Source organism: Acanthochromis polyacanthus, chromosome 5 (assembly GCF_021347895.1).
Source record: "Acanthochromis polyacanthus isolate Apoly-LR-REF ecotype Palm Island chromosome 5, KAUST_Apoly_ChrSc, whole genome shotgun sequence".
NCBI classification, from domain to species: Eukaryota; Metazoa; Chordata; class Actinopteri; family Pomacentridae; genus Acanthochromis; species Acanthochromis polyacanthus.
The window spans coordinates 7,171,018-7,189,380 of record NC_067117.1 but is presented as its reverse complement, the minus strand read 5'-3'; the positions used below and the strand labels follow the sequence as shown (position 1 = coordinate 7,189,380).

General features: G+C 40.8%; 1 protein-coding gene across 1 annotated transcript in view; it reads left to right on the top strand.

Annotated features, from left to right (window-relative positions):
* tox2 (TOX high mobility group box family member 2) overlaps window positions 1-14,839 on the top strand; it is a 93,465-nt gene extending 78,626 nt beyond the window's left edge. The window contains 8 exon segments of the mRNA XM_022200989.2: window positions 1,217-1,486; window positions 3,031-3,082; window positions 3,085-3,260; window positions 8,478-8,558; window positions 11,371-11,500; window positions 11,503-11,780; window positions 12,071-12,219; window positions 12,794-14,839. Of these exon segments, the coding sequence (XP_022056681.2) occupies window positions 1,217-1,486; window positions 3,031-3,082; window positions 3,085-3,260; window positions 8,478-8,558; window positions 11,371-11,500; window positions 11,503-11,780; window positions 12,071-12,219; window positions 12,794-12,836 (1,179 nt within the window). The 3' untranslated portion in view covers window positions 12,837-14,839.
* Window positions 14,840-18,363: the final 3,524 nt, after the last annotated feature.

Here is an 18,363-nt window from a genome sequence, read left to right as displayed (position 1 = left end):
GGTGTCCCCTGCCCTTGCCTTAAGTCAGCTGGGATAGACTACAGCCCCCTTGTGACCCTAATGAAGATAATGAGGTGTATAGATAATGGATGGATGGAAACTTGTCCTGTGTGTGACATGGCTGAATGTTACAATGATGCAAAACTGGTTTGGGAGACAGCTCCCATATGGCTTGTAGGCGTCTAAAACCATGTCTTGAACTGGAAAAGAAACTTTAATAAACTGTTCGGTAGATTTTGTTCATAGACAAACTTGTTATAAACTAGTAAAACCAACAGAACACAACACTGACATATCGTCTCTTTTTATGGTAAACCTGCTCCATCTTCTCATCTAGCAGACAATGTTGTCATGTTGCCATGTCCGCCATCATTTTAGCTTTTCTCGTCATTTACGTCTGATGTACATTAAATTCTGAAGTGTAGCAGTAGCATGCAGCTACTAGCTAGCTGTGTAGGTCTGTCATTTGGTGCAGAGTAGGTGGTGTACAGCTGTTTTAGAGCAGTTTCCCTAAGCTCAGCTTCCTGCTGCGGCTAAACCGAAACACCGAACGTAAAGATGCCAAACCCTCATCCCTGCAATAACCTTGTTTTCATATTAGTCATGTGATCGACTGTGAGAACATTATTCATGGCCTCTTTAAGTTCCCAGTAGCTGATTTCACTTCTCTAACTGTGCTCTTTCTTTTTGCGACTGCTGCTTTCTTGTTTATCATCAGGCCCCTCCCAGAACCTCATTGAAAGTGTTTTCTGGCTCCACTAACGCTCAAAAATGGCAACATGCAATAAACCAAACCAAAATGCCACATTTGCGTTCATCTAGTCTGGTTCGTTAATAGTGGATGTTGTCAGTGGAGGGGTGAGTTGAATTGGCTGGTTTGAGTGTAGATGTTTATCTGATTGAGTGTCTATTTCTCCGTATCGGTCCCTGTGTGAAGGTCAGTGTTGAAGTTGGCAGAACAAAGTACGAGTTTGAACCTGCAAGACATTTTCTTTTTGGTCTGTCATGTTTCTTCCAACAAACATTTCCCTCGCTACAACTTCTCACAGTTTTTTTGCGTTATTTACATCCTATCCAACACACATACAAGTTTTCTTAAATTAAAAAAAATGTCATCTCCTACTCTGAAATTTTTGCATATTTGGCTAATTGGCAAACTTTGAGTATTCTGAGTAGAGGAGAAGATAGTAAAGCTGGTGTTCTTCTCTCACCCCAGATGCAGGAGATGGCTATGCACCACCACCACCAACAACACCATCACCAGCACCCTGACGGCGCTCATTATGACACCGCCGCCCATAACCACCCCCTGATAAACAGCTCACCTCCGATACTGCCCAACCCCATGAGTGCACTGTCCCAGCTAAACCCTCAGGTCAGCCGGAGCGCACTGCCTCACGGCTCCCCCTCACCTCCCGGGAGTAAATCCGCCACACCCTCCCCTTCAAGCTCCAATCAGGAAGAGGAGACTGATCCTCATTCGAAGGTACTGATGTGGCTTCTCTGGCTTGTAGTAGTAGAAATGGAGGCATAGGGGCTTGGCTGTGCTTCTCAGAGATGGTTCCCATGCTAACTGCAGTGTTTTCAGAGGGATACTTCTTTTATTATGGCTGCTTGGAAGTCTCAGGCATGGTTATAGAGTTTTGCTGGATTTGGAGGTAGAGCTATATTTCTTTGTGTCTGTAACGGTGTGGCGCAGCGTGCCGTCACATCTCGAGAAAGAAAGTACATTTGAGATATTTAGATTTAACAAATGCAGAAGCCAGCTTGATTTGATGTGATTTCTTCATTTTTCTTCTTTTTTCTTTGCAGCGCAGTCCATTTAAATCAAAAGTGACATTTAGAAAGAGTTCAAAATCTGGTTCTCACTTAAAAGCAACCCAATCTTCTTTTTGTGAGACATAATTTCACCCTCAGAAAAAGATTTCTTTTCCAGTTACACATTCGTGAATAGCTGGCAATCCATTACCACCGTGGCATGTTTGTACATTTGCTGGCTAACTCTTAAACCCACAGGACCCGACACAAAACCTTTTTCCTTTTTTCCCCTCTGTAGTGAACAAACCTCAGTTTATGTACAAATGTCAAAAAAATGTTTTAATTGCTTTGACCATCAACAACACCAGCATGATTTGTTGCCATTCCTGCCCTGCTTCACCGCCGGTTCACCGTGTTCTCAGTTACACTCTGGCTCTGAAGCTACCACTCCCTCATTTAAATCACTCATTCATTTAAATGAGAGGAGAAGGATACTTGTTTACATTCATTTGGTTTATGTAAATCCGTAAAACTGCTTTCATAAATTGCCCACCAACCAATGTCTCTGTGGATTTGCTTCATTTCTGTCAGGGGAATGTGAATGAGTGTATAATTGAATCTGCCACTTGCACACTGTTTCAGATTCATCTGTGTATTTAACTGCTAGCTCGCAGTGATACAGTATAACAAGAAAGGGATCCTTTAGTTTAAAAAAATATATTTCCCTGGCTATACATCTCTGCTGTGCTTCTCACTGTGTGTGTGAATAAAAATGATTACCATCTCTCCTATCAGTAAGTAATTCCATTTGCTCTCTCCAATTCATTCTGAGACCACATCAAAGCCAGAGCAGATACAGCAGGCGATTTAAAATTCCTTTCACCCCTAGCATGAAAAGTCAGAATTTATGACTTGCTGAACAACTGCAAAATAAAGATTTGAAAAGGTTTGATAAATTCAACTAACAGATGTTTTTTTTGACAAAGTAAGGCAGGAAAAAGCGGCTGCCAACCAGTGCCAGGGTAAAACGGTTACTGTCAATGAAACATTGCTGCAATATTCAAACGCTGGGTATTGAACAGAGAAATTGAATTATGGATTTAATGAAGTTTACATGCTTCACCTGGACCCGATGTTATAAGCATTCATCACAGATGCAATTATTCATTCTATGGGTGTCTATTTTTTCCCATTCAAGTTGAATTGCTAGAGCCAGTTTCAGTGTCAATAAGCTGCTTTGTGTTTTTTTCTGTGCCACTGATGGTCTTCCAGATCACGGGTGAGAAACGGCCGTCTTCGGAGATGATGAAGCCCAAGCCCAAGCCCCAAAAAAGAAGAAGAAGAAGGATCCGAATGAGCCTACGAAGCCCGTGTCGGCCTACGCCTTGTTCTTCAGAGACACCCAGGCAGCCATTAAAGGACAGAATCCCAACGCCACTTTTGGAGACGTATCCAAAATAGTAGCCTCCATGTGGGACGGACTGGGAGAGGAGCAGAAACAGGTAGATTGATACTAAGGGAAAATGTTTAACCTGCAATAACAATTCTTTCGGTTATTTGAGTACAGAGGAAACAAGCTAAATCTGACATCATCATCCAAGTGAACTTGCTTGAAAAAAGGTACTTGTTACACGTTGCTGTTTAAAAGTTTGGGGTCACCCAGACAATTTCATGTTCTCCATGAAAGCTCCCACTTTTATCCATGTGCTAACATAACTGCACAACGGTTTTCTAATCATCAATGAGCCTTTCAACACCATTAGCTACCACAATGTAGCATTAGAACACAGGAGTGATGGTTGCTGGAAATGTTCCTCTGTACCCCTATGGAGATATTCCATTAAAATTTCAGCTAGAATAGTCATTTACCACATTAACGTCTAGATTGTATTTGTGATAAGTCTTCATTGAAAAAAAAAATGCTTTTCTTTCAAAAATAAGGACACTTCTAAGTGACCCCAAAATTTTGAGCGGTAGTGTACATCCAGTCACTATGAAACATCATTAACATTCATTTTTGAGTCTTTTTTCCGGCCACCTGGCATATCTAAATTGAATATTTACTCCCCTTTTAGCTCAGGCGTAAACTAACCGTGACGTCACCCGTTGGTTTCAACGCCGAGAAAATGAAGCCCGGATTTTGCTACTTCCTGGTCGCGTTTTGCATTTTTTGGAGCCAGTGACGTAAAAAGCGTCATCAAACAGACTGGACTGGAGAGCAACTCGGAGCACGATTGGCTGAGGACTCCCTAACCCCCTCCCACATTTTACCGCAGAGGCTTCTGTTGCTGTCTATCAAGTATAGCCACGCCCCCTGGCTCCGCCAACTTTAACGATTTATTTAAAATTCAGTATTGATTTATTTTAAGATCGGCCACCTGATCTCTCATTTTGACCATGAAAACTAACGGGAAAAAAATCCTGAGCTGTAGAAAATCAGTCTATCAAATTAGATTTTTTCCAAAAATGAATTGAGGTCTATGGAGCAAAAGCTTTTTGGAGCCAACCCTAGCGGACGGCGTGATATTGCAAGTTTTTGACACTTCCGGGTGGGCTTCAATTCTGGAGCCAGATGCTACGTCCACTATATATACAGTCTATATTTTAGCTCTACATTTGGTCTCCACCTTCTCTAAATGGAGCTTTATATGTGATCGCATAAAAATTTGTTTGCTGAAACTGGAAAACAATCATCATTTTTACTCATGAAGTCACCATTTCCATTCTAAATTAAATAGCTGTCCTCTTGCACATAGCATACTTGTTTTAAGAAGTCAGAGTCATGTATTGAATGCCTTAAATTCTTCTTTTATATGAGTATTTGTGTATTAGACATGTGCCAACGGTACGGCTTCATGTCTTATTGCAGTGCATTTGAACCATTATCTGTGTAGATCTATTTACCTGAATATTCTCAGGAGTCGCTTTCATTTTCTTACAGCCTGACCTGTGAATATGAAACTTCATTAACATTTACTGCAGTTTAGAGCATCCCCGTCCAGCACATTTTCTATTTCATTTTAGCATTCAGACCAACAGACAAAGTCAAAAGGGGGTTTCTGTGTGCGTTTGCAGTAACAAATGACTGTGTGAAATGAATGGAAAACGAGACAGTCTGATGATCATGCGCAGACTCATATTTTTAGAATATCCAGTCAGGGCGCAGCCTGTTGGGTGTCAAATAAAAGCACCTGTCTCCATGACAAAGTGCAGCCCATTCGCCCCAGCCACCATCTACTAGACCCTATCTAGCGCGTGTGTGTTTTTCTCCCACCAAACCTACTTTATACGCTGGACTTTGGAGGCCGTCTGTCCCTTTTATTTGCAGTTAATTTTTGCCGCCTTCACCGCGGCTCTTCACCATGAATCTTCATTTCGCCGCTGACACCGTTGAATGTGAATTCCTCATTTCCTGTCCTTTTATTTATATCTGTTGCCTGGTGATTTGATCATGCTGGGAATACAAGATTAGCAATTGCCTTGTCCTTGGTTTTGCCTCAAGGACATCTGCTCCTGAAATGTTATTGTTTGTGCTTCTTAACCCTTTGCGTCCTGGCTTCTTTTTCACCTCAGATTTTGCACCGTACAGGCAACTCTCTCCCTCTCTCTCTCTCTCTGTGTGTCTCATCCTAAATGCATTTGTCCTTCACAGTTGTACCTGGGAACAGAGGCGAACCAGCAAAATGACAATTCCACCATTAAAAATCCTCCCATTTAGGGTGCCATTCCACAGCTAATTTTTTGATTTGTTTGTGCATTCATGTGTTTAATCAAACGTGTCACCTCGCAAGACACATAATTAACTTGAGGTAATGATGTCATTATGGAATGAAATGTAGTAGCCCGTCGGGGCAATAACACTGTGATTGCTCTAATTATTCTCACTGACTAGCACTGTCATTTATTCCAGCACAACAAATGGATAAACTTGATAACCGTGTATTTACAGAGCAGACCCAATTCTGCGAGTGCACGTTAATACTCATTAAAGTCATTAAAATTTCTGTCCTTGCTCTTCACAATGGCATAAACTCGTCAAAGTACATCGTGGCGCGCTGTATCCACATCTGCTGACTGGCAATGCTGCCGTGAAATCCGTTCGGAATGAAAACTTTCCATGACAGCTTCTCATACTTTAACCATTTCATCGCACAGCTTTAATTTCTATCTTCCCCTTGACGTATATGCTGCTATGGCCTTTTTCTTCCAACACAGGCCGTCACATCATGTCTATAGGAGCGATGAGGTGTGTTCTATAATGCCACAGTCAGACCCTCTGGAGCCATGCAGGAGCACCAGAATGTAAACACAACCCTTCCCCTACACACAGCTTTGTTTTAACTAGATCATGGCCCCTGTTTCCAATTACCTATAGCACTCCTCAAACATACCATGCAGCGGAATTCACATAAATACATTAAAGGCAGCGGGGTTTTTTTTTGTTATTGCTGTGTTTTATTGGAGAAATGTTTAGAAGTTCCACTGTTGTGATTTTTGTTCTTTTCGTGATTCTTTTTGTCGAGCTTCATTGTGCGTTTTCCCCCACTTTGCTTGTATTGTTGTGTATTCTCCAGTGCCTCTCCTTGAGTTTGGAAGAACAAAGTCCCCTTTTTTCCCCCTTTCAAAATTTATGTTTATGTTCATATTTTCTTTTTTATTAAGATGTTTTCCAAGCTTGCACGCCATACAGCGTTTTTTAATTCCCAATGGACTTTGCTTTATAGTGTGAGATCAATGCGTTATTTGGGCTGTGTTATTCCTCAAGGTGACTAACATGTTAAAGCTGCCCCAGAAACACAAAAGAACATTTTTCTTGTTTTTGTTGTTTAAGATTAAGATCAATTTTCAGTTTTTTTTGCAGCAGTGGGGAGGAACAGTGATAATGGATTTAGGGAGGTAGAAGGGGAGACCTTTAGCTTTATTTAATTGAGTCTGTGTGTTGGAGTTGTGTACCAGTAAAAGGTTGAAGATAGAAGGAAAAGAACACTGTCACTTTGTTTAAACTGCATGTTTTATTATTAAACTCCTTATGTAGGCTCAGTTTTAGCATGAGTCTAAGTATAATCATCTTTTTTTCAAGCATCTTTGTCTGCTATTTGCATACACTTGAGTATTTTTTCAGTAACTGATCTCCTTTTTACCTCTTCTCTCTCCTCCATTCGTACTTCCGCTTGTTTCTTCTCTCCACGTCTCACCGATGCTTCAGTCCTTCGGTTGTAGGGTAATCACTCCCTTCAGTGTCAGCAGGGTGCAGAGTTATTGTCTCCTGTAATTAACTGGTTATCAAACAAGAACATTTCATTAAGGTACAATTATGGGCTAATTCAGGCGGGACACCTCTGTGTCAGGATTACGATGGAGGCATATGCTCTCCCCTTGCAGCTTTGTTATTTTTAATTCATACTGACCTGCAGCCTTTGACGGCTTCAATTGCTAATGAATCCACTCACTTTGGAATAATTAGACATCCTTAGGCATGGTAATTTATTTAAAAGTATCCGACGTAGGGTGTATCATTAGCTGTGTTAAATTAATTTGAAATTAAAGCTGTTGGGAGTAGTTTGGGTTATTAAAGAATCCACTGTGGGTCTGTCAGTGTGCAAGAGGTGAGTGGTAAGTCATGTTGTTTTTCTGCTGATTATTCAAATGTGTGGTTTTATTCCTGTATTTTGGAGTTTCTAATTCATCCAGCCTTGTTTCTAAAAATATGTGAATGTATATCAGGGAAGGGAAATAATAATAGTATTGTAAATACGGATGAGTAAGAGGATAAACATCAGCTGTTTGAGCAAGAGATTGTATCCGCCTTCATCCCGGTTTGTTTGCCGTTCTACGTGCATGTCTGTTTATTGACTGTATGTGTTAGCGGCTGCCAGCCTATGTACATTTGGCAACACATGAATGCTTAATGGTTATTCTACCCCACCTCTTTGAAAGAAATGACCCTGTCCACGGAGCCACAGACAGTCTCTCACTGAGGATCAGTAATTACCCACTGCATTCACTCGCACACAAACACTTGCTCTCCTTCATATTAAAATGCTCCAGAGACGAGCCGAGATCTGAGTCTTCCTCATCGATTTAAGGGTGGACTTTCTGCGACTTGCTTTCCGTGCATCAAAAAGGCAATGCCAGCTATAAAGAGCCTGTGAGTGACATGTGATGACATTAACTCGAATTCCCTGTCTTAACGCATCATTTGAGGTTCATTCAGAAGGGTTGAGATTGCCTCTTTGCTAATGCTGTTTTGAATTCTTTTATTATTTTTCTCCCCCCTTCCTTCCAATTCTGAATGATTTGCTGGGACATCAGCTCTGATTAAGAGATGAGCAACAGCCTTAATAGAGGAGGAGACTGAAAAGCAGTACACAAAATGACAAACAGCGTCTCACTCCTCATTTGACTCCATGAAATTTGGAACCCTATTTTCCTGTTATTGTGCGCGAGCTTTCTCGCCGTTTTCATTTGAGATATTTTTTGAAGGAATAAATGATTCAAATGCGGCAACAACATTCAGATGGGCCAAATCTCCTTGACCCGATGCTGTGTGGTGAATGCATTTGATATGTTTTTCATCAGAGAGCACACTGCCGGGTCACACAATCAAACCATGACTCCCAAAATCTCATCCACATCAGTCGGTGTGGACCGCAGGGTCATTTTAGCCTTTGGCACCACCGTGTAATCAGTCGTTGTTGTTGTTGTGTTTGCTCCTACAGAGCTACAAGAGGAAAACAGAGGCTGCTAAGAAGGAGTACCTGAAAGCCCTGGCCGCCTACAGAGCCAGTCTGGTTTCCAAGGTAACAGCGGGGGTCACGTCTTTGATATACATGGGTCAGCGGCGATATAAGGGATGATAAATTAGACAGAGAATTCCTCTCACTCTTACTCTAAGGAAAGGGTCCACTGGCTGCACAGAGCCGTTAGTATGTTTGTGCATGTGTGTGTGCTCAGAGGCGAACTGTGAAAATTAGGCCTCGAACACACCCGATTTGTAACCTGGGGAGAAATGGAAAGTAATAGCACACAGCCTACGTGTGAGTGTGCTCATCAGTGTGCACCTGTAAGTAGAAATGGACATTACCTGTCATTTGCCGTCCTCCTGGTGTTTCTGTCCACCCCGACGGGCCGCTAATGTGCTAGCTGAGCTTCTCTCACACTCACTGCTCTCACTTTGATGCAGGTTGCTCCAGTTTAGCCCACATATTTCTACCCGCTTTTACACACCCACATGGTAAAAGTCCCATAGAATGATAATGTGTGTCGTCCCCCCCCCCTTCACTAAATTGTCTTACATCTGCGAGGCTTCTACAGCAGCTAATACAGTAAAGGGTTTTTTTCCCCCCCAATCTGTTGGTGCACTGCGTTTCATTTCTGTCTTTCTGCATTGTTTTTCAAATACAACTCCAAATTGCATTAGCATATACCAAGCTCCTCCTCCTCCTCCTCACCCTCCCTCCCTCCCTACATCCCCTCGCACTCCCCCACCCCCAAAGCACAGCGCCACACTTCCTCTCATGTTCATGGGCCCAAAACAAGCACCTTGATTAAGGCATGAATAGTTAATTCATCAGGCCCTTCACTGTGGCATACTTTCAACCAAAAAGACTATTCTCATCTCTTGTCTTTGCTGCAATTAGACATTCATGTCAGAGCTCCTATACAGAGGCTTGATTGATACTATATGCTGGTAGATTGCCAGTCACAAAAAAAAAAAAAAAAAAGGACAAAAATAAACCTGCAAGCCCTCCTTCACTCATTCAGGATCAGCCAATCTGAATGCAGGACTGGAGCTCATGATTCAACACGACTCTTTTTTTTCCCCCCTTTTTTGTGTTTTTTTTTAAATTACCAATGAAGGAGTCTTTTCAAAGTGAATCGGGGTGGGTGGAATTGGAGGTAATTGGAGTCTCATTTGAAGGATTCACATCTCCAGCGTGCACCTGTTGCCTTTTTGTTTTGTGACGCGTGTTAGTTTGTTTGGGAGGAGAGGAAAAACACAAAAGTTTGATTGCCACCAGCTATATGTCAGGACACTTCTGTTGTGTTAACGCTGAATGCAAAGACTCCATGTACAAGAAAAAAAAAAATTACAAATTTTAGACTATATTTTGACATAAATAATGTTCCACAAACCAACCTATTGCAATAAACCATCCTTAAATCCCCACTTAAAATAAAATAAGCTGCAACAAATCAAAGCCATCATCTCGCTCTTTCCCTCTCCCCTCCACACTATTTCTTCAGTATTTCATTTTCCACTTGACCCTGCAAATGTGCCCGTCCCTCTGCTTTATCCATCCGTTCATCCCGTTCCATTGATTATTTCAGGGATTCAGTTGGATGGCTGTGAGCCATTACTAAATAGCAGACGACCACACATCACTCCAGCCACTGACAGTTAATGAGAAACACTGGATGCATTTCATACATACACCTTTTTCACATGAAGGAAAAGGAGGCAGAAAGAGCTGCAGGATACATGTATGCATGTATGTATGTATGAATGTATGTGGGTGTGGCAGTGGAGTAAGATGGATTGAATACATAAAGAATGAATAAATACAAAGAAGAAAAAAGAGAATGTTGACCACAGGCAGAAACATATCAAATAGTTTAACATACTATAAGCACTTCACTGCAGGGAATAAATAGTATGGGATTAGTGCACACATGTTAAATACAGTGCATGCTGCCATTTGCAACCGCATTTTTAGTAAAGTTTCTTGGAAGAGGAGTCAGCGTTTAGTTTGTTCCATGAAGTCGCTGAAATAATCGTCCTTGAATTTAAAGTTGCAGATGATTGCAGCTCCTTTTCTTTTCCTACACTGGCATGTTGTTTTAAAAAGTTCCCCTGAGAGGATCGTCTCTGTGGGAAAAAGGAGCTGCAAAGAATTATGGGATGGTTTTATCATTTGGTGACCATCATACAGTATCTGTCAAAAAGTACAATTGCACACTCCAGTTTAAAGTTTGGACACCTTCTCATTCTGTCTTTGTTTATTTTCTACATTGTAGACTAATACTGAAGACATCAAAACTATAAAAGAATACAATGTAGAAAATACAAATAAAGAAAAAGCCTTGAATGAGAAGGTGTGTCTAAACTTTGGACTGGTAGTGTATGCACATTCCCATACGAGTAGATAATATTTTGAGCAGTGTGGACTCACTGTTTAATTCTGGAAAGAGAAGTGCCAAAGTACTACAGCTAATTTATAAAACTTACAGATCTAAAACAGGATAAACCCCACTTATTACACTTTGGGTGTTATTTTTGGGACTTTGACCATGGTTTGTAGTGCTCGTGGTAACGCTGTATTCATCAAAGAAACTGCTGAGATCTGGGAGCATGCCAGCATCAATAATGTCAGACAGGGCACGAAATAGTAATGGTCGGGCAATCAGACAGGTTGTAAACAAGACAGATGATATAAACTCCTTCATTTGGAAGAAAACCTCAAAGTGAGCACACAAAAACTCCTCATTACACAATGAAGCTATGGGTGCACAGAACTATAAAGCGTGATCTATGCTGCCATTAACTAGAATCATCCTTTAAGGGTGAAGGTATTGTTGCAACGAGTGTAACCATTTTCTGTCCGTTTCCAGACATATAATGACCCCGTGGAGACAAAAAGTGCCCAAACAAGCCAGGCTTCTCCACATATGATGCCAGCCAACCCGCCCCTGTACAGCGTGCCACCCCCCCCACAGCCGTCATCGCCATACCTGGGGCCCGGGCCTTCCCTCTCACCGACCTGCAGAGCTACGCAGGACACGCCCCTCGCCACACCCTGTCGCAGACGCTCAGCCAATCGCAGATGCTGCCCAGCATTAGTGCCTCTCCCCCTTCCTCCTTCCAGATCAGCCCACCACTCCACCCCCACCAGCAGCTCTCCCTGCACCAGAGCTCGCTCCTCAACCAGCCTATCCGCATGCAGCAGGTCCAGTCCCAGCCAATCATCTCTCACCAGATGGGGCTTCAGGCCTCCCTTCACTCCCCACCTCCAGGGCAGCAGGTACGAAGTCCCACAGTCCAAAAACAGGCTGAGGGTAATGGATTATTCTAAATTTGCCCAGAGGCGCAAGTGCGATTGTCCTGCTTTAAGTTACTGTATTGTTTAAGTTATTTTCTTGTTGTTTTTTTTTGTTGTTGTTTTTTTTACTGTGAAGCACTTTGGTCACCCTTTGAGCTGTTGTGAAGGGCTACACAAATAAACTTTGATTGACTGATGTAACAAAACTGGGACATGGTGTCTGTGAAGTAGTTTAAGACGTGGGGTTAATTTTCTCAATGTTCCTCCTGCAGGGTTTTTCTCACCTCCAGTCAGAGTACCAGAAGAGCATTGGGGGCTCCCAATCTCCAGGAGCCCCTGGCCCTGGTCCAGGCCCCGGAGTGGCTCAAACCCATGACTGGGACAGTGAATACTGCAATCGGGAGTGTGGCAACCACTGCAGGTCAGTGGACGCAGAATCACCAAATCATATAATGTAGATTGGAATGGAGACAGTTTCATTAAATGAAATCTATTTATATGAAAGTGCTAAGATTACATGTCTCCACAGTCTTAATTTCAAGTTGCATTTGTCAGAGACATGCGCTCCAGTTGAAATCTGACGCCACAACTTCCTTAAAAATCAGTATATATAGTCATGTCAGACGTCTCTCCCACTGCTTTCACAATGTAAGTGTTGAAAATTGTCAGCTCCATTCCAGTGAGACGGGCCAGACAGCTGGAGAGGTAATGGTGAGATAATAGAGCTTGTCATGTGTTTGTCAGACAGCGGTAAAAGACAGATGTTCCTCGCACAAGTTTTCACTCTTATTGTACTAAACTGTTTGGCATGTTGTGCAGTCCTGCAGCAGTGGGAGACGGTGCAAGTGTGCAGCGCTATTCATACTCGGCTGCTGTAAAATGCTGATTTTAGTCACAGGATTTGGTTCGAGAGATGGTGGAAAAAACTGAATTGCGGCCATGAGAGTTTCAGTGCAAATGTAACCTTCTCTTCTGTGTTTTTTTTTTGTTTCCAGTGGCAGCATGATAGGCAGGGACAAGCCACTCTACCTCACCTAAAACTGAAGATCATACTCTGTCGACAAATACGACACCGAGGAGTCTACTCTCATCCCCGTCATTTCCCTTCACACGCCCTGCTCCTCCATCCCCATCGTCTTCTGATGCACACACTTACATGCAGTGCACACTTAACATACAATCGCATACATAAACATGCGCACACACACACACACACACATTCCACCTCCCAGACACCACCTTTTTTTGGTCAATGTAATTATTATTTTTCTCAGTTTCTAGAATTTGTGACCAGAGTTTTTTGACTAGATGACTACTGTCTGTACCACTTAATGTATTAGCAGTCCTCTTGCTGTTTGAATTTGCCAAGCACTTATAAAGCCTCCCTCCCTCCCTCCCCTCCTCCTGAGCCGGGTGTCTGTGGCCTCTCTGAATACAGGCTGTGGAGCGCCGCTCTTGTGTGTCACCATCAAAGTCCCCTCAGGGACCCCATCCAGCTTTAATTAGAATGAGAAGAAAAAAAAAATACTCTTCCTCTTCTTTAATCACTTCATTTTTCCTTTTGTGTTTTTTTCCTCCCTCTTTTTTGTTGTTTGTCGTTTTATTTATTTCTGGCTTGCAAAAATTGTTCCTCTATTTTTTTTATTCTTTCTTTGCCAATAAGCGATGGGCCCTGTACTGTAGAGAAATATTAACTTCTAGTAGGTTCAACGCAGGCCTTGATGTTATGGTAGCTTTGCTTAAGGGCCTGCAAATTAATACAAAAAGCTTGGGTGGGGAAGAGAAACAAAACAAAAAAAGAATCTTTTTTTAATATTAAAGACCTGTTGAGGTCTACTGAGCTGTCACAGTGTGATTGTAAATATCACTTTTATGGGATCAAATTGGGAATTGGAAGTCCAGATAGATTTGTTTCTTCTTTAATATTACATGTAAGTCATTGTGTGTGTGTTTGAGTGTGCGTGTGTGTGTGTGTGTGTGTGTCTGGACGATAGAATGTACCGCATTCATGATGTGTGCAGTTGAGTACGTATGTGTGTATGTGCACGGACACACACTTGTGTGCAAGGGTGTCTCAGTGTTGGAGTGTCGAGTCTTTCTCGTGAATTTTAACAGCCTTGTGCAGCTGGATTTCAGAGGAGTATTTCACACTCTCGTTCTTGCATTAAATCTGTGCTCACTGGTGTGTTTTTTTCCAATAAAGTTCAATCTAAAACTGAATACACAATATGTGTCCTGCAGATCATTAAATGGAAAGAGCCAGGTGAGAGATAGAGAGCAAAGAGATAGAAAAAGAGAAAGAAACGCTGTGAGATAAAATGAGATGTAATGTTGCAGGTGGGAAAAGAAAAAAAAAAGATATTGCCTCAAAATGCCCGCCCCTTCCCTTTTTGTTATTTTGTCTGACCATAATGTCAGTTTTGTCTCCTCAACATGCAGAAGTGAAGTAATGAAATATGTGAATGGAGCCATCACATCCACATTACAGTGATTCTTATGAGTTTCTAGTTGGTGTTTGGTTGTGTTGATCTCATCTTTTTAACTTTTGTGTGATTAACAGAAATGCATTTTGCTGACAAAGACATCTCGTTTTTATCTCTTACGTGTAGCATAATTTCAGTTTTAGTTGCTACAAAACTATAACATTTTAAATTGTGTAAAAAAAACAACAAAAAAACCTGCCAACTGTAGTTATTTTATTTGTAAAGCCAGTAATGATAAATATTTTAAATGGTTATCAGTATATTGTTTTTCTGCTAGTTACCCATCAGCCATTTGACAGGTTTTTTTTTTTTTTTTCTTATTTATGAAAGAAATTAGATCTCTTTTGCTTCTTACAATGGAGGTGTATTTTTATTCTTATTTTATTGTTTCTTTGCTTTGGTTTGATAAAAATGATGATGACCACAACAATGATTATTTCTTTATTTTATACATTTGGGATGCTGCTCCTTTTCTTTCCTTGCCAGCAGCATCAGTTTGTGTCACAATGCTTCTTTTATTTCAAACCTGCATAATAAAGAAAAAAAAGTTTAAAAGTGCTCTTGCCTGATGCCTGTTCATTTCCCTGTAGGCTCTCTCTTTTTGTCCCCTTTTCTAATTAGACTATCACACTTTTTTCTTCTTCTTTTTTTGCGTTGAAGACATGATAAGTTATTTTAAAGATACACAAACACCCCCAACTTACTGCACTGTGCAGTGTGTTTGCACTTAAGAGGGTCACATTTGTTTCCCATATTTATATTTAGCTCAGGGCTCCAGTGCCATCAGCTAATTAACCATGGATACAGTGTACACCAGCCAGCACGGATATTGCCAGTAAACTATCTTAACAAACAAGAGAGCAGATGCGAGAAGACGTTTGCTTTGCTTGTGAAAGTAGTGCATCGTAGGCGTCTAGTGTGAGATAAAGAGAACAGAGAAATGCAATGTGCATACAAACTCAGGCAACCGTCCAAGTACTGATTTTACCCCAATTGCACACGAGTCTTCTTAGAGACTTCATGAGAGAGAGAGAGAAAGAGATTGAAATGGAACTGTCACGATCCCTTCATTCAATGTTTTATTCATTTTACGTCTGCCTGCCGTCTCTTCTTCACTTGCATTGAATTGGCAAATAGATCATTATTGGACAATTGGAAAACCTGCCACTTTGTGATATGACACACATTATATGAAAATCACAGTCATACATTCTTAATGCAGTGTCAGATAAAAGGGGGTTTGGGGTGCAGCCACACAGCCTTGCCTCTGTGCCTTTTGTGTACATGCAGTCGTGTTAGCATGAATATCTGCTTCTGTACGAGTGTGTGTGTGTGTTTTTCTTCCTTTCTGTGTTTGGGTGTTGCCTCTCCTCTCTAGCTGTAGGTATATTTGTGCATACAAAAGTGGTACGGCAACAATAGTCTGTTTCTTCATTCTTATTATAGAATAGAAGAAAAAAAAACAACCAAAACAGCTACTACATATTCACTCTGCCTTCCACAGCCACACTGGCAGTCACTGTCTGTAGTAATACTGTAGTAAATACTGCGAGAAGACAGTATCAATTTGACGCTTCTGTCAGCGCCCTTAATCCCATCCCTCATCCCAGAGTCAAAGTCATGAGGCCAGCAGAGAATGAAAGCAACAATTTATAGTGGAGGACGCCACTGAGAAGAGGTGAATGCAGCGGCCTTTTTGGTTTCCATAGATTTGAAAAGACCACTAAATGGAGGACATCTGTAACAGCAGGCTGGTCGACAAAGACAAGGTCAGAGCGGTGTCCTTCTAGAAGACAATGATGCAAAACCATTATAAACCTGCTGTTAAATATCAAGGTTAAAAACCTCAGTGAAAGACGTTTTTTTGGGCAAACTGATGCTGATATTATATTTTGTTTTGTGGCTCTCTTTTCACAGGTTGTGGCATTATTCGGCTCAATATATACTTGAGGGACTTTTGAAGTCCGTGGGATATTCAGCACCCTCCATAATTATTGGCACCCCTGGTTAAGATGTGTTGAAAGCCTTAAAATAAATTCAGTTATTGCAGAAGCATACTTTCACACTGGAAATAGTTGAAAAATGTATTATAGGAGAAGATTAGGTGCTGTTTTGTTGGCAAAAGAGGGTTGTACAAAGTATTAACATCAGGGGTGTTAATAATTGTGGCACACATGATTTGATGTAAAAGAATTATTTCTTAATGTGTGGTTTTCCCCCACTGAATAAATGCACTTGAATTAAAGGTTGGGTTTTCTCCACCCCCCTCACTGTTGTCCTATATTATTTTGGGGAAAAAATGAATTTATTAGAAGCTAAAGAACACATCTTAACCAGGGGTGCCAATAATTACGGAGGACGCTGTATCTTGCATACATTTTTATCAAAAGAAAAAAACTCGTCTTTTGTGTTCATTATGATCATGTATTTAGAAATTCCATAATTATTTATTATGCAAACAATCACTAATGACTGGAAATCTCTAAAATGTCCACTAAATAACCAGCCAAATTTAATAACAGCATCTTCTAATTAGCGAAACAATAATAAAATGAGTTTATTCAAAAATAGTTTTGATTGTGTTGTTTTTGTTAAGTTGAGATAACCAGGACAAATCCCAGATAGCAAACTATGGGTGAATCAGTGTTGAATCTAAGTTGAAATTATAACGTCGAAATTATACAGAAAGCGCAAGGTTGATAAAATGTTGAGTCAACGTTTGCTTACATAGATTACATGTTTGCAAACATAGATTCAACATTAATTAAACATTGACCTGTCAAACATTTTAATTAAACCAAAATACAACGTAGATTCAATGGCATCTTTTAAACACGAACTTCAATGTTGACAAAATGTTGTTGAATCAACGTTGATCCAACCATCAATCTTCAACCGTAACCACAATTCAACCTTCTTAACCCTAATTCAACATTGATTTAACATCTTTTGCTGTCTGGGTAAAGTGTGATTTATGGTTGAAAAGCAAACGTTGACTCAACATTTTATCAACCTTGCGCTTTCTGTATAATTTCGACGTTAGGTCTCAACATAGATTCAACACTGATTCACCCATAGTTTGCTATCTGGGATATTTCTTTTTTGACAATATATCAAATTTTATATGGAAAACGATAAATTGTGTCTGAGAAATCCCTTTCAACTAAGTCACCCATTACAGAAACACCTCTCAAGGAAGTGTGTTAATTCCAGATCACATGACCTGCTCCACATGATGTCATTTCCTCCTGGAGAAAAAAAACCCTGAGATTCTCCAAGGCTTTCTGAGTTATTTAATATAAAGTAGTGTGTGAGTGAAGTGTGGATTTATGGCATGTAAACATATTGTTACGTTTCATCCCCCTCTTGTCTCAGACGAAACTAAATGAACCATGGTTGTTAAAGGGTGAAACTAACAAAAAAACCGCACAAACAAGCAGAAAACAGGGTTCTGTGGTTTAAAAGAGGATAGTGTGTGGTTGAATACCACTATCCTCCACTAAATTTACCAAGGTGGTAGACCAAACAAAACCCCTTAGAATTAAAACATTCCCCAAAACAAAAGAAAGGAAGTGCTGGGTTCTGTGCACTGACAGGAAACAAAGACACTTAGGTTTCCATTAGAAGGCCGACTGATGGTGTCAAACCTTCCAGGTCACCTACCCACAGCCATCTGAGCAGTTGGGAGATCCCTCCTTACATCCCCGCCCAGCTGATTGGCAACAGCACACAGCTGAGCTCAATCACACAGGTGCAGCAGATTGAGCCTGATCTGAACTATATTTACTAAAATATCTTGAAAAATAACTTTCAATTTCAATTTTACTCGATTGTAAATATAATATTTAGAAGAATCTTCCTCTAAAAATGCCATGTGGTGTTTGGTTATAGGTGGTCGTGTTGATTTTGGGCCTGAAAACAGCAAAAATTCCAACTATGTTACAAAAAGTCCTGCAGTTACATAGTGACCCAGTTAAACTGGAAACCAAGTTACATAGCAATTTTAATTTTACAGTTTATTATTACCAAAACAACTGTGCAGTGTTAAATATTATAAGACATTATGACACCCAGCGAGTCAG